The sequence below is a fragment of the Macaca nemestrina genome, chromosome 2 (genome assembly GCF_043159975.1).
Source record: "Macaca nemestrina isolate mMacNem1 chromosome 2, mMacNem.hap1, whole genome shotgun sequence".
Lineage (NCBI taxonomy): Eukaryota > Metazoa > Chordata > Mammalia > Primates > Cercopithecidae > Macaca > Macaca nemestrina.
In genome coordinates, this window is record NC_092126.1 from 5,006,378 (window position 1) to 5,023,168 (window position 16,791).

General features: G+C 39.5%; 1 protein-coding gene across 1 annotated transcript in view; it reads left to right on the plus strand.

The window, feature by feature from the left end:
* The window catches only part of LOC105470837 (ATPase 13A5), a 114,112-nt gene that overhangs the window by 77,766 nt on the left and 19,555 nt on the right, over positions 1-16,791 (plus strand). The window contains exons 21-25 of the mRNA XM_011723094.3: positions 220-299; positions 3,639-3,681; positions 5,340-5,449; positions 9,530-9,626; positions 11,915-11,987. Of these exons, the coding sequence (XP_011721396.2) occupies positions 220-299; positions 3,639-3,681; positions 5,340-5,449; positions 9,530-9,626; positions 11,915-11,987 (403 nt within the window). The remainder of the gene's footprint in view (positions 1-219; positions 300-3,638; positions 3,682-5,339; positions 5,450-9,529; positions 9,627-11,914; positions 11,988-16,791) is intronic.

Sequence of the window (16,791 nt, forward strand, 5' to 3'; positions counted from 1 at the left end):
TGGGAAAAAAAGTAATGGAGTTGTGATGGAGGACTTTAGGTGAAATTTCAATATTAAAGCTTTAAATCTCCTTATTTCCCTTCCTGGTATTGGTCTAATGACATACCATCCAATGCTGTATTAAATTAGTAACCAGGAGTGATTTTTCAGGGCTGTTCTTTTATTTTTAAAAGTTTTCTTCTTCCCAATCATATTGCAATGGTTCTTTTTTCTTTTTAGATTCTGGTGAATGGAACAGTTTTTGCAAGAATGTCTCCTGGGCAGAAATCAAGCCTTATTGAAGAATTTCAGAAATTAAAGTAGGTGTCATGGCATGAAAGACGAGTATGCTCATTAACTATTGCTACCTATGGGTCAATAATTCAGGTGTGGGTCAGAATGGCTATTATTAAAAAGTCACAAATAACAAATGTTGGCAAGATTGCAGAGAAAAGGGAACACTTACACGCTATCGGTGGGAGTGTAAATTAGTTCAACCATTGTAGAAAGCAGTATGGCAATTCCTCAAAGAGCTAAAACAGAACTACCATTTGAACCAGCAATCCCAATGCTGGGTATATACCCAGAGGAATGTAAATCATTCTACCATAGAGACACATGCACATGACTGTTCATTGCAGCACTATTCACAATAGCAAAAACATGGGAATCAACATAAATGCCCACCAATGACAGATTGGATAAAGAAAATGCGGTACGTATACACCATGGAATACAGTGTAGCCATAAAAATGAATGAGTGTATGACTTCTGCAGGAACACAGATGGAAATGGAGGCTATTATATTTAGCAAACTCAAGCAGGAACAGAAAATCAAATACTATGTGTTCTCACTTATAAGTGGAAGCTAAATGATGAGAACACATGGACACAAAGAAGAAAAACACAGATACTGGGGTCTACTTGAGAGTAGAGGGTGGGAAGAGGGAGAGGAGCAGAAAAAATAACTACTGGGTACTGGGCTTAATTCCTGGGTGATGAAATAATCTGTAAAACAAACCTCCGTGACATGAGTTCCCTCGTATAACAAACCTGCACATGTTCCCCAAACCTAAAATAAAAGTTAAAAAAAGAGGATTAAAAAAAAATTCAGGTGTGGCTTAGCTGAGTCTTCTGGCTCAGGATATCTCTAGGAGATGTAACCAGGTCTTGGCCATGACTACAGTCAATCAGTGCTTGAGGGGAAAAAATCTCTCACCAGCCTCACTCACATGTTGTTGAAGGCTGAGTGCCTCCTGAGCGATTGGACCGAACCTCAGTTTTTCACTGGCTAGCGGACAGAAGCCAACCTCACTTCCTTGTGACAGGGACCATTTCATAAGGAAGCTCATGGTGTGACAGTTGACTTTTAAAAGAGTAAGCAAGCAAGAAGAACCAGAGACAGAGAGAGCACACAAGACAGTTGTTGCTGTTTGTTTATATACCAGTCGCAGAAGTGACATCTTACCACCTTTGCTGCATTCCCTTCCTTAGGAGCAAGTCACTAGATCCAGCCCACTTCCAGGGGAGTGGATTACACAGGGCATGGATGCCAGGAGCTGGGGATCACTGAGGGTCATTAGAAGTTGCCCATCCCAGACAGCATTTGTTCTGTGGTTCATAAGGCATGTATCTTAGAGAAACCCTCCCCTGCTTAGATGTAGCAGAAATAGTAAGGCAGTTTGTATAGCTTAGAATCAGAAAAATGGGGAAGTAGGTGAGTTATACCCTGGAATTATTTTAAGTTGGTCCATTAGAAGATATGTGAATAATTTCCGGTCCTCTTAGCAAGAGATGAAATAGCATTTTCTCTTTATCTGGCCCCAGTAGGGAAAGTCAAGAGAAAGTTCTTTATTACCCCCTTCAAAAATAAAGATGACCAAGTTACATTATAGTGAAATGGTACTTCTTGAGACCAGATCTACCTATTGCTTGCTGGGAATGTAACAGTTTGGGGCTGCAGAGTCTAGGAAGTGAAAAGGAACATAGGGTAGTGAATCTTTAGATGATGGCTGGTGAGTAGTTGGTGAAATCAGGAGACAGCGTTGTACTGTTAGATTTTGTTTCCCATAGGGAAGTCTCAAAAACTGCCTATTAACTTCCAGAATGCCTGAGGCTGGGTAAGTAAAATGACTATTTCATTCACATGATTATTACATGATATTGCTGAAGAAAGTAATTTTACCTTTTTCAAATGCCTAAGAAATTTTGCCAACTAAAATGCCTAATTTTGAAAAGCCATATTCCCCTTAAAAAATCAATTCAGGAAGACACATACTGTCTCAGAATGAGCGGTCTTCTCAACATCCCAATCTTCCTCCTCATGCCTTTGTCAATGGCAATGTGCATAAGGCTGTCTGCATTCTCTTTCTGAATTCAGGGAACACTAAAAGATGTAAGATTCCTGATGTGATATAGAGGCTAGATGTGTGCTTTAAGCCTGAAAAAAGGAGCCATTTTTCAACAATTGTGGGTAGTCATGACATGAACATATATAGCATGATTATTTTCATCTACACAACCCAATATTGGATTGAACCATGGGGGTATGCCTACATTTGACTTTTTTTTTTTTTTTTGAGATAGAGTCCCGCTTTTTTGCCCAGGCTGGAGTGCAATGGTGCAATATTGGCTCACTGCAGCCTCTACTTCCTGAGTTCAAACAGTCCTCCTGCCTCAGCCTCCCAAGTAGCTGGGATTATAGGTGCCACCATGCCTAGCTAATTTTTTCGATCTTTAGTAGAGATGGGGTTTCACCATGTTGGCCAGGCTGGTCTCAAACTCCTGACCTCTCGAGATCCACCCACCTCAGCCTCCCAAAGTGCTGGGATTACAGGTGTGAGCCACTGCGCCCAGCCACATTTAACTACTTTTGACCTATAAAAGTGGTTATTTCTTACGCATTAACTAATAATGAGGAAATTCTAAGAAAACTTTATTTTTTCTCCTTATTGATTTTATAATTCTGTTTTTAGAAAAATGCAGCTAAGTCTTTAAGAATATTGTCATTTATCAATACTTACAATGTATTACTTATAATAGAAGGCAGGCAGTGTCTTACATCAGAAACTCCTTTTCTTTGGCAGCCATATTAATTTTCACTCTTCTGTTTGTATTATGTTTGCACACCAAACTGATACAGATGGAAAACATCTCATTTTCACCTGAGATGCATCAAAAATATGAGCATATGTCTCTACTTATATCTATTAAACTATTTTTGAAATTTCTCATCCTGGTATCTGAACTGTAAATACCCAACAATAGTCAGTGACTAAAATACAACTGGATTGGATTATGATCTCTGCGTTAGGTTGTGTGGGAAGCGCTCTGCTCATGAGTGCACACTCTTAAGCGTGGGCTTGGTGCGTATCATCAAGCAGGACTTCTTTTAAAGTGTGTGATCACTGTTTTGCCGATGTCCTTGGTTATATCACTACCATTTCAATGTGATTGGTTGAAGCAACTTAAATAATGCAACGGCCTTTTCCCTCTGGGAATATGTCTCTCCAAACCATTTTTCTTCAGCCTGATTCCAGGTGTGTTCAGGGGACACACACATACACACAAATCACATGTGACTTAGTTATGATGGAAAATATTCAAGTGAGCTGTTCATTTTTCTTACCTACTAATCCTTCTTCTCCTGTCTCCTGCAGTTATTATGTGGGCATGTGTGGAGATGGAGCTAACGATTGTGGGGTGAGTAGAAATGGCTTTTGCTCAGGCAAGCCGCTCACTAATATCCCTCTGGAGGACCTCAGGCTCTCCTGGGGTTTGTCTCTCAGCAACCATTTGATTATTTTGCTGTTTACATCCACCTCTACCTGAGTGTGGGTTGGAAGTGGAGGGGAGTAAAGGGAGATGAGACACTTTCGATGCTTTCTGGAAACTCCTAGAATAATAAACACAAAGGAAGGCTACTTAGATTCCTATATTTCAGGTTCCAAAGATGGAACTTTACAAGTCTAGCTGCTTTCAATCTTTCCTGTTATCAGTAATGAAATGATTTCTCAGGGATGTGATTTCTTTTCCCCCCTCAAGGTCACGCAACTGATAAAGACTCAGTGAAAAAAAGTTTGAAACTGATGATTAAAGTTTTGAATTATATGTAAATTATATTTATTCCTGCCAAACTTTCATTCTGTGGTTAGTTTTTAAAAGTTTCCTTCATCCATAACTCTTTCACTCAGTAAAATCCTAGACCAAACTATTTAGTATTTTTATGCTATAGAAAACGCTAAATAAAATGATTCTCAGCAAATTATTTTTCATATGCAGTAGAAGGGCAGTGAATGTTTTATATTCTGAGTTTTAAAGACATGAAGGAAACAAATAGTCTACCTTCAAGATTATGTACATAAGCAAATATTTCAGTAGCTGATTTATGGGACAAGAAGTGAGGAAGATTTCTTTGTATTTCCAAAGCTTATTAGAGATTTAAGATCTTGGTATTTGTTTTATTCCTCTCTTAAATATTATTTCCAAATTTCTGTGAAAACTATGTTTATAGTTAGAGATTTATTAAGATGTTTTTTGCTTTATGTTTCATGAGAAAAAGCTAATTTTTAGTCTGTTCTTTCAAATCTAGGATGTGTATCCTTTCACATTAATTATGTGGAGTTTAGAATAAAACAAAAAAAATCAAATGCTAAAAGGGACATAGTCTCTGCCTCCTAAAGAGTTCATTGTCTGATGAAGAAAGAATCATGAATAAAACTAACCCTAACATAAAGTAGATGGTCCTAAAGTATATAATAGAGATACGAAATAGAGAGAAAAGAGGAAGAAGAAAATGTCCTAATATTTATTAAACATGAATCTAGTATGTACTGCTTATGGTGCCAGGTACCCTGTAGTTCTGTGGAACTACAGATATATAAAAGTTCATTTTATGCCGCACAATTCTCGTAGGATCGGACTAGGAAAAGGTGGGGATTCTATCTTTCACCTTTGTTCAAGGAGATTCCCACCAGGTACAAGAACTGAAATGGTGAAGGTCCCCAACCAACATCCATCCAAATTTTGTCATCTTTTTAACTGACATTTTGAATGAGGGCTTCCATCTCCTTTTCACATCTATACTCCCCACAGGCAGGGCCCTTGTACGCACACACTCACATGCACACACGCATGCATGTACACACACCACTTTTCTACCTCTGGGTCATTGTTTAGTTAGTGACTTTGTGGATCAGGGGAGAGAGGGCACTCCAGGTGGAGGGACAGCATAAACAGAGACCCAAACATGAAAGGGTATAGTGTTATACCTTCACGAGGTGAAGAACAGTCTCTTGGTGTTTTGAGAGGTAAAGCCTAGCCTGAAAAGTCATGGGTGAGACATGGGCTTATCATTCCAGGCTTTGAAAGTGGCTCATGCAGGCATTTCATTGTCAGAGCAGGAAGCATCTGTGGCATCCCCTTTTACCTCTAAAACAGCCAACATCAAGTGTGTGCCTCATCTCATCAGGTAAGTCATTTTTTCCTCTTCCACCCCTGCAATCAGTGGGCCCATTGTCTGGCTCTGGAGACAGACAGAATTCAACTACAACCTAAAGTGATAAATGCTGCAACAGAGGTATGGGTGAAGTGCCATTGGAGAACTAATGAAGGGGGCCATTGGTGTTACTCAGGAGTGCTGGTAAAGGCCACAGAAAAGTGACTTTTGCTGAGCCTTAAAGGATAGGTGGGTATCATGTAAACAGTTGAAAGCTTGACTTGATGTTTTAAAACTAATCGTATTTCTTACTTTTTCTCTCCTCTATTTGGTATGTTGGATGCTTCCTGTGACATCCAGATTCTCAGGAATTTTGGATGGATGAGGAAGCAGAAAGGAAATACTTCATTAGATAGCTTCCCTAAATACTATTAGATGTCTCCAAAATGCAAATTAGCAAATATCCAATGTATTTTACATAAAAGATGTTACAGTTGATTGGCAGTGTCAGGGAACGGGAAGTGATATGGTTTGGCTTTGTGTCCCCACCCAAATCTCATCTAGAGTTGTGGTTCCCAACCTGGTGCCTGGTGGGAGGTGACTGGATCATGGGGGCAGTTTCCCCAATGATGTTCTCATGATAGTGAGGGAGTCCTCATGAGATGTGATGATTTTTAAAGTGGCAGTTTCCCCTCCGTGCTTTCTCTCTCTTGTTCTCTTGTGAAGAAGGTGCCCACTTCTCCTTCACCTTCCGCCATCATTGTAAGTTTCCTGAGGCTTCCCCAGCCATGTGGAATTGTGAGCCAATTAAACCTCTATTGTTTATAAATTACCCTGTCTTAGGTAGTAATCTTTATGGCAGTGTAAAAATGGACTCACACAGGAAAGCATAAGAGACATTCATTTTCACAGTATGCTTCCCTCACCTCCACTCCACTCTCATTTCTGATCTCATGTCTACTAATATTTTAAATGTAGTTAAGAACAAAACATCCAGTTTTATGTTTATTCATAAATCTGATTTCTCTATTGTTTCCTATAGCACTTAGGGTTAATTTCTGGGCATTTTCCTGGGCAATGATCTGAAAGCCATTGCCGGATTTTGAGATTCATACAAAAAAGACAACTATGAAGTTCCCCAGCATGTCCTTTGGTACATCAGAATAAACAGGTCACTGGCAGGAATCACGGGACCTAAAGGTAGCAGGTCTAAAATTCCATGCCCTTGGCTGGCCGCATATCAGCAAGACAGCTTTACACAACACCCTGAACACTGGGTGTCTGTACCTGTGTCCTTTCACACCCTCAAACATGATCACTTCCCCTGCCTCCAAAGCAGCTCCTCTTCCCAACCCCCACTTTCCCTGCTTCTAAGAACAATTTACTCCTTAGAGTCTGCCACTGAGGTTCAGACCCTTAGAGTACATTTAACTCCTTCCTCTTCTTTACCCATAACCAAACGAGCATTATGTTTTGCTGATTTATTTTGCAGAGTCTCTCTAAGCACTTTGGTTACTATCTCTAGTGTCTTAACCTTGGTTTGTGTCATGGTGACTATGCAATGATAGTACTCAGAACCCTCGCCTTATTTTATGCTTTTCATCATCAATACAACTCATGGAGCTCTTTACAAATGTGCTTGGAAATGTAAAGAATGAGAGTCTTGCCCCTGGAGAATTTACATTCCAGCAAAAATTGTGTGTGTGCATGTGTGTGTGTATATATAGTATGTATATGTGTAACATACATACTTATATATAATTTACTGTCATCTTGATCTCTTGATCTTTATGGCCCACTCAGATTATTACCCTAGGGTCTACCCGCAATATCAAAGCCAACATTACACATATGTATATGTGTAATATACATACATATATATACACACACACATACACACAAATATATACATTACTTATTGAGTGTCTCATGCATCAGGCATGTTTTATACACACACACACACAATTTTATATATATATATACACACAATGTCTGATGCATGGGAGGTGCTCAATACATTTTCTTGAAACCAATTAATGTCCAAACAATACAGCAAATGTTCTGGCAGTTGAGTGTGAGAACTCAAGCCAGGAGGGAAGGTTTCAGTAGGGGAGTTGCAACTTGAAAAATGGGTAAGACTTAAGCAAACAGAAAGGAGGTGGGAAGGAATTCCAGGTGGGGAAAATGCGGCAGCCATGTTTAGACACAGTGTTGTAACTGGAGAATGCAGGGGCCAGTTGGCGCAACTGGGCTAGAAGACTTTTCGATGGGAATTGCGGTGGTTAAGCTAGAGAACCAGATGTGGAGGCCTTGCAGGGAGTTTGAGCTCCTGGATAGTAGTGCAAAGTGCCTACTTGATCCATTCAACATGCAGTGGCATTTGAACTTCAGATGCTCCTCCTCATGCATGTGGCCCAGTGTATTTATGAGTGCAGTATACTATTACGGAATACAAGTCAGGATGTAAAATTTCTCCAGTGGCAGATGGCTCAGTAAGACTCCAGGGTAGAAACTCCTTGCTTTTATATTTCATAGATTCATAAAAATTAGATATGGTTTAGCTCTGTTAGGCTCGTTTTACTTTTTCTATCCTTGATGCATACTTATTCCTGAGAAAGCACTGCAGAGAGGCAATGAGATACAGTTTTAGATGCATAGGTTTAAATCCACGGATTTTCATCTTTGTCTTTTGAAACATGATTTAGTTGTTGCTATAGTTCAAGTCCTTTAGGGCAAAGACTGTGTCTTAGTCATTTTTGTATCAACCATTATGCCCAGCACCATGCTGGGTACATCAGAGCATTCAGTGAATGTTTGTAGAATGCACAGATAAATGCATGATCTACTTACAATTTACAGTCATTAGTAATAGCAGTAATTTTGGAGGCTCATTTATCCTTTACTTAGAATGGTTTCTTGTATTTTCCTTTGAATCTGGGTGTCTTAATTTTCCTGGAACTATGCATGATTGCAGGGAAAAAAACAATGAAATCACAATGTTTATATCAGACTTGAGAAAACGATCCATACTTCACATGCTTGCCCCTTCTCAGCTTGTCTTCTGCTCCATCCTCGGTGTTGAAAACAAATGACAGCACCTCACAGCTTGGTAGAAAATATCTTCGCAACATATCCTGGCTTCTCTCCCACCCTTGCCTTCTCATTTTGCCTGAGACAAAGTGGTTAGTAGTTTGGCTTTTAGGTTCTTCTTTTCATGTCCCTGTTCCGTTGACCATATCTTTGAGCAGAGCAGGTGTCCATGTTACTGGGGACTAGAAATGAAGTGGATGTGGGTCACATTCCATGTGGATTGCTTCTGCCCTGACCAGAGGAGGCTTGAAGGAGAGCTGGTTTGCTGAGGTCCCACTCTGGCATCACGTGCTGCTACCTCACGTTGTTTTCTTTTAACCTGTCATAATCCACCATTCAGAAACCTGGTACTGCATTAACAGCTAAGACTGAATTTTTTTAAAGGAGAAATATCTACTTTTTAAGTTGCATTTTTTTACTGTCATCTTGATCTCTTGATCTTTATGACCCACTCAGATTATTACCCTGGGGTCTTCCTGCAATATCAAAGCCAACGTTACCCATTTCATCTCAAATATTAGAGTCACATTCACACTTCCTAAAATGTCAAAGCACCTATCCTTTAGCTTTGTGTCTGCAAGGACCTCTAAAGTACACACAGTGCAATTCCCAGGAAGCATGTATTGTTAAGATGTAATGAGTCACAAGCAAGTCAATACTTGACATTTTGCACCTTATCATAATGTTGTATTGTGTTTATAACACACATAGTAATCTTCTCACTTCACTGAAATCTTGTTGAAAACGAGGAGTGTGCCTGATTCATTTTATATCCTCTATGACTGTTAGCATAATGCTGGTACTTCATAAGCCCTAAATAAAAAGTAAATGAACCGATGAGTAAGGTAATGATTGAAGGAGAGAATGAATGAATGAGTGGTTAAATAAATGAGAGGATGAATTCATGATTAAGTGAATGTATGTCAACAGGCTACTAAAAATATAACTCCTTTTAAATATAAAAGAAGTTGGGAGACATCTATCATATATAACCAATTTTTATTTTTATTTCTTTTTAAACAGAGAAGGCCGAGCTGCTCTGGTTTCCTCCTTTGGAGTATTTAAATACTTGACCATGTACGGCATAATCCAGTTTATCAGTGCATTACTGCTCTATTGGGTATGAACCAAATCATTTCATCTCAGTTCTAATTGCATTTATGTCCCTAATTTATTATTCAGGGTATAGCTCCTACACAAGATTTAATGTTTTATAAATAAATGACACTTCTCAAAATAGGTGTCTGCAAACTCAGGAACCTGGTATAACTGTGCATGAAATGTGGAACTAGAAATAAGTAGATATAGATGAGTTTTCTAGCGTTTTGTTTTTCTCTTGATAACCTGAGACTCTTGACCTCTCCAAACCCCTGTTTCTTCTTTTGGAGTATGAAGAGAGCTTCAGAGCAGCCTAAATATAATTCAGCAGGAAATGGATGAGTCTCCAATTGTGGAATATTTTCAACAAAAGGCTAAGAAGAGATAAAAAGGAAGAGAAGTTGTCGAATTTGCTTTTGAAGGACTAGAATGCTAAAGACCCTTATTGCAATGGACCCTTATTCCTGAAGGTACTTAGAATTTATACAGTCAGGGATGTCATTAGTAAAGAATCAGAAATTCTTTGAAACTAAAAAAGACTCAAAATTAAATGATGATAATAGCCATTTAAAAATTAATTAGCTGTACGGAAGAACTATGTATAGGCTAAAAATAATCTTCATTAGTCCAATCATAGCTTGTACTACAGTAAAATGATCCAACAGGCTCAAGGAACACTTCAGGAGGGATTATTCTGTTGCTTTCCTGGGAGGTTTGAGAAGTGAATAAGAGGACCACAAGATTCTACCATCCAGTGGACTATTGCTTGCAAGGATCACACACACAGGGCTCAAAGGCAGCCTGGTGGGAAGAAACAAGAACTGGACTGGGAGTCAGAAAACCCGGATTCAAGTTCTTCCTCCATCCAAAAAACAAATTAGATCTTGCCTTTGGCCAAAACCTGCTTCTGGGTAGCTGATTTTTCAGAGCCCTCCATAGTTCCATGAAAGCTTCTCCTAGAAGAAAAACTAAAGGTGTGGTTGGAAATTCCTTCTGCTCCATCTCATTCTGAATATATAATTTTACCACTCTCAGGTGAAAAGAAGAGGAAAGGATATGAGAAAGAAAAGTAAAGATGACAGAGGAAGAATTGGAGGTTGACAGGGACACTGAGGAACCAATGGCAGCCTTTCAAACATGTGACAGCAGAAATTCCTTCTCAAAGCCTCCATGGATGGACGTAGAAACCATAGTCCACTCTGCAGCCATTCATTCTAGTGGTCTAGACCTAAATAAGAGTGTCGCAGAAGAACCTTAACCTGGTACCTTCTGGGACTTGGATTCACTGTCTGAGAAGCCAGCAATACTTTCCATGTGCATAAATCTGGTCTATAATGTGCTCAGAATCAGTTTATAGTTTAGTGCTTAGTCAACAGATATGAAACAGATAAACAGACCTGGCTGCAAGAGATATTGCAAGGCACCTTCCTAGAGAGTCATGGTTTGACTTTCATCTCTAAATACTTCAACTCTATAATGTGAACTTGAAAGAAGTTCTGTCTACACAAACCTTAAAAGGCGGATGTACCAGATTGAGTTCTGCAATGGGCTTACTTGGGGTAGGAGCCTTAGTTCAGTTTGTGAAAGTGAATGGACTCCAAGAGACCTATGCTGTAAACTCATACCAAGGGTGAGGATGGAGAGTAACATCTATTGAATGAATTGCGCCTTCACTTCAAATTTTAAGTATAACATTTCTAAGGGAACATTCAGGCTTTAATATCTTATGTTGAGAATTCAACTGCCTAGGCTGAGACTGCAGCTGTCAGGTAATTTTTGGTTTTTTTTTTTGAGACGGAGTCTCGCTCTGTCGCCCAGGCTGGAGTGCAGTGGCCAGATCCCAGCTCACTGCAAGCTCCACCTCCCGGGTTTATGCCATTCTCCTGCCTCAGCCTCCCGAGTAGCTGGGACTACTGGTGCCTGCCACCTTGCCCAGCTAGTTTTTTGTATTTTTTAGTAGAGATGGAGTTTCACCATGTTAGCCAGGATGGTCTTGATCTCCTGACCCCGTGATCCGCCCGTCTCGGCCTCCCAAAGTGAGCTGTCAGGTAATTAATGCACCCAATAGGAGGGTGGTTCTCAAATAATTGACTTCTGTCGCTAATATGAAGTAGGTTAAATGCAGGGAAAACAGTCGCCTGGCCTCATTCTGTACAATGAGATGCTAATAATTTTAGGTAAGTCATTTTCTTCCTGAAGAGGGGAAAAAAGTAACAGCTGCCTCCTAACGACTTAAAAAGAGTGTATGGAATAATAAAAAGGCTATGATGGCACATGCCATATTTATATTTGCTTTTGTTTCTTTTTCAGCAACTACAACTCTTTGGAAATTACCAGTATCTCGTGCAAGATGTAGCCATTACTTTGATGGTCTGTTTAACAAGTAAGCTCTTTAGCAAAGAAAACTGTATTGTTTAATATTTATCTATGAAATTCTAGAAACAGTCACACAAAAAGGAACTTTTGAGAAAGAGGCATCCTTATTTCTAAAACCTCATTATTTACGAATTCTTTAAAAGTGATATTGGGAGTAAGTTGAGAGTTGAAATCCCAAGATTTGGCATTAAAACATTCTGATAACAAATAGGTCTTAGTCACAAAAAATTGTCAATGTAGTCCAACTTCTTTGTAGTTTTATGTCTTGTGCATAGAAAAATGAATACAAATTCTAGAAAAGGGAATTTTTTAAAACCCAAAGGTCACTTTCCATTATTCAGCTATGCTTCACGTTGACGTGAAACCAGATTTTTGCTAGGTATTTGATGTGTGAGAACAAATGCTAACATTTTATTTTAGTAAAATTCTCCAAAAGCAAGGTGTGGCTTCCAACAGCAGCTATTGCTCATTTCCTTCCTTTGACATGACACTGATAAAGTATTTCCTGTCAAGGAACTCAGGGCTTGATGCTAACTCTTAATAAGTGAGAAAGGTGACTGCCTCACCAGAGAGCAAGGAAAAAGAATGGCACTGTCATCTCTTTTTCCTTGCTCAACAATACGCATGTTATGAAAAATAACAGATAAAACATCAGGCAATGCAGGATATTAATAACCTTGAGAATTTCATGTAGCATCTTAATACATAAAACTGATATGTTTTATGTATCAACCCAGTGACCAAATTTATCAGTATCAGAGATATAAGCACTAAAATATCAATTTTGATTCTTAGGGTTGAAATGTCTATTCATAGTTCATTAAAATATTTGTCTAGATGTTATTAATATTCATATGACTGAATAATTTTGCATCAATGAAATTGCTTCTACAGTGTTGGATATTTTAAGCAATTTGCATGATTTATTTGTGAATGATGCTAAAGAGAGAAAAAAACACCAAGAGGTTTCAAGAACCAAGCTTTCAGGCAGCAGCATGGAGGTGAAGGCCATGGCTATTGTGGCCTGTTTCCGTGACCTCTGGCTAACTGTCCTCATAGAATTGTGAGGATCAGATACAATGATGCTGGCAGAGTGTGCATCACAGCACAGGACACACTGAGCACTCATTACAATGAGAATCATATCTCCTTCTTTTCCTCTTTTGAGAAGACTGACTAGCTTTCTGAGCACTGGAAGAGCTTTAGAATATGTACACATAGACCAGTGTCATTAGAAATCCAAAAGCATGGATGGTCTTCCTAGTTCTAGTCTTGCCTCAGACTTGCTATATGACACTGAGCAAGTTATTTGGAGCTTTTGCACACTTAATTCCATGACATTAGTTATGTGGTAGTGGGGCCGCTTAACTCTTTCCCACAGCAATAGCCTGTTGAGACTCATGCCAGTTGGTAGCCCTGGGAAACTCAGTCTCGCCTCTCAGAGTGGGCACTATGGGAGTGCTGGGATGACTCATAGTGGGACCATGATTACCACGAGGAGAAAAAAAACCTCAGAAGGGTGATGATAGACCAGACACATAACATTCTATCAGAATGACGGCGCTTTAATTATTACTCAACAAACTGTAGCTAGTAAATGAGGTAAACTCAGGGAGACTGGTGAAGAAGAGAGTAGAGGCAGAAATCAGCTATGTTTGTTAGTTCGTTTTTTACCCTCTACCTGCAAACATCCTATTGTTTTCCCGTCTCTGCAAGCTTACTCATCCCACAGGCTGATCATTTCCTGGTCAAGTCTAAGTATTAAGATATCTTATCCTTAGACATGAAAAATCTAGGTATTATAATTATTATTTCACATTTTCATCGAATTCAAAGCTTTTCTTCCCTTACATCAAGCCTGAACTATGGGCTTGGGGCAAGCAGTAGACAAGAAGGCCATGGTCTCTTCTTCACTTCCTTTGAATCACCTACTCTTCACCCCTGTTTCTGGGGAAGAAGAGCAACAAGAGCAAAGGACTTATTTTTATGTTCTTTTTTTTCTGCTGCAAATTTTAAGTTCCAGGGTACACGTGCAAGATGTGCAGGATGTGCAGGTTTGTTACATAGGTAAACATGTGCCATGGTGGTTTGCGGCACAGATCAACCCATCACCTAGATATTAAGCCCAGCATCCATTAGCTATTCTCCTGATGCTCTCCTTCCTCCTTGCCCTTCCCAACAGGTCCCAGTGTGATTTGTCCCCCACCATGTGTCCATGTGTTCCCACTGTTCGGCTCCACTTATAAGTGAGAATATGCAGTGCTTGGTTTTCTGTTCTTGCATTAGTTTGCTGAGGAGCAAATGGAAAAACACTCCATGCTCATGGATAGAAAGAATCAATATAATGAAAATGGCCATACTGCCCAAAGTAATTTATAGATTCAATACTATTCCCATTAAACTACCATTAATATTCTTCACAGAATTAGAAGAAACTATTTTAAAATTCATATGGAACAACAAAAAAAAAAAGAGCACGAATAGCCAAGACAATCCTAAGCAAAAAGAACAAAGCTGGAGGCATCATGCTACCTGACTTCAAACTATACTACAAAGCAACAGTAACCAAAACAGCATGGTACTGACACAAAACCAGACACAGAGACCAATGGAACAGAACAGAGAACTCAGAAATAAGACTGCACACGTACAACCATCTGATCTTTGACAAACCTGACAAAAACAAACAATGGGGAAAGGATTCCCCATTTAATAAGTGGTGCTGGGAGAACTGGCTAGCTATATGCAAAAAATTGAAACTGGACCCCTTCCTTATACCTTACACAAAAATTAATGAAGTTGGATTAAAGACTTAAGTGTAAAACCCAAGACTATAAAAATCCTAGAAGAAAATCTAGGCAAAGGACCTTTTACTTAAGTAGCAGTATGTAGTGCTCTCCTGTCAAATGCCCTCAAATATGGCAGGCACCTACATTTAGGCAATAGGCACGGGGTTCATTGGTGAAATCATCAGAGCTTCCCTGTGGACAGGTGTGGACTAGACCACGCCCTGACATAGTGGTGCTCTCTCCCTCTGACTTCTCAGGATTCCTTTCTGCAGCTGCCTCCTAGTGGTACATACATGAAGCCCTTTTCTACTGCTGGGCCCTCCAACCCCAGCAGGCTGCCACATGGATAAACTCCTTCCAGGATAGCTAGCTGTAGCCTATCTATCAAGGCTAATTTCCATGGCTTCTACTTAACCTACCAGACAGTAAACAAGTAGCTTGCTCTCACTGCTGCCTGCCCTTTCCCTCTGCTATTACCATGAAGGAGAGTGAGCAAGGCCAATATCCTCTCTTAAAACCACTTCCAGTCTCTCTAACATTGGCTCTTATGACTTCCCCTCATGGGGTTGTGGTGATGCTGAGAAGAAAGCCACAGTTTACATTGCTCCTAACAATTGCCTTTAAAGAATTGCTTGATAATCTCCATGAGTTTTCCTCTTATACAGACAGCATGCAGCAAATTAGGCAGGAACAAGCATGCTTATAGTTAAATAACCAATATGGATCTCTCTTGCTAGGTACTATGGAGATATGGCGACAATCTCTCTTCACAATAAATAGGCACTTGCAATTCACTGTCCTCAAATATAAGGCTCAACACAATTCTCTAGACAAGAGAAGCACCATTCAACATTCCCTTATACAAGTGTTCATCTCTCACTGTTTATTAGCCACATAGGTTCCTGGGGCATGAGAAGACTGATTGTTCAAGTTCAGAGTTTAGTGGGGGATTCACATACATGAACAAATAAGACGCAAGTTAAAAGTAGTGAGTAGCAGAAAACAGCAGATGCTTTGGGAGTTCAGAGAAAGAAGAGATGTTTTCTGATAATCTGGGGTTAAGGAGGAGATAGCAGTGGAGAAAGAAAGATACTAGGCACTGATGCATGAAAGAAGTAGCATTCACATCAAAATAGGAAGAATGGATAAATTTCAAAGATCTTTTGCTAAAAGAAGAGCATTTCAAGTAGAAGGAAGCAGTATGAGCAAGAGAAAGCTGATAAATATGGGGTATGAGTTTTTAATGTGACCACACTGCAGCGTGACATCTTTTACTGAAAAATTGAAAAAGTGAATTGGGTCAAATCACAGAGAATCTTGACTGCTGGTCTGAGAACTGTGGACATTTATCTGCAGCCCTTAGGAGTCATCACCAATTGATGATCAATGTAAAATTATAGATGTCCCTGATTTACGATGGTTTGACTTATGGTTTTTAACTTTACAATGGTGCCAAAGTGATGCACATTCAGAAGAATGCTACTCTCTTAGGATGCTGGGCAGTGGCAGCAAGCTGCCGCTCCCAGCCAGCCCAGCAATCATGAGGTTAAACAACAGATACTCTACATTTTACTGTGTTGCCAGATGATTTTGCTCAATTGTAGCCTAATTAAGTGTTGTGAGCATGTTTGAGCTAGGCTAGGCTAAACTATGGTATTCAGTAGGTTAAGTGTACAGTATAGATGTATTTTCAACTTAAAAATGTTTTCAGTTTGCAATGGGCTTATCAGAAAGTAACCCCATTGTAAATCAAAGGGCATCTGTATTCTCTTTAAGGCTTCCTACATTTCCAAGTTTCCAGATTAAGGCTTTTGGCCTTAACTCTGAATTGGTTCTGGGAAGAGACAATACCATCACATATTTAATTTACTTACTTACCTATAAACACCCTGCCTTGTTCCCACAAGGTTTTAAGGCAATGTATGGAGACAAAATATAATGCATTACACAGAAAATCTAGAAGAAAAATAAGATGAAGTGAGGAGGGATGTTGATCAGGCAATGCATGTCTGGAAGTCCAAT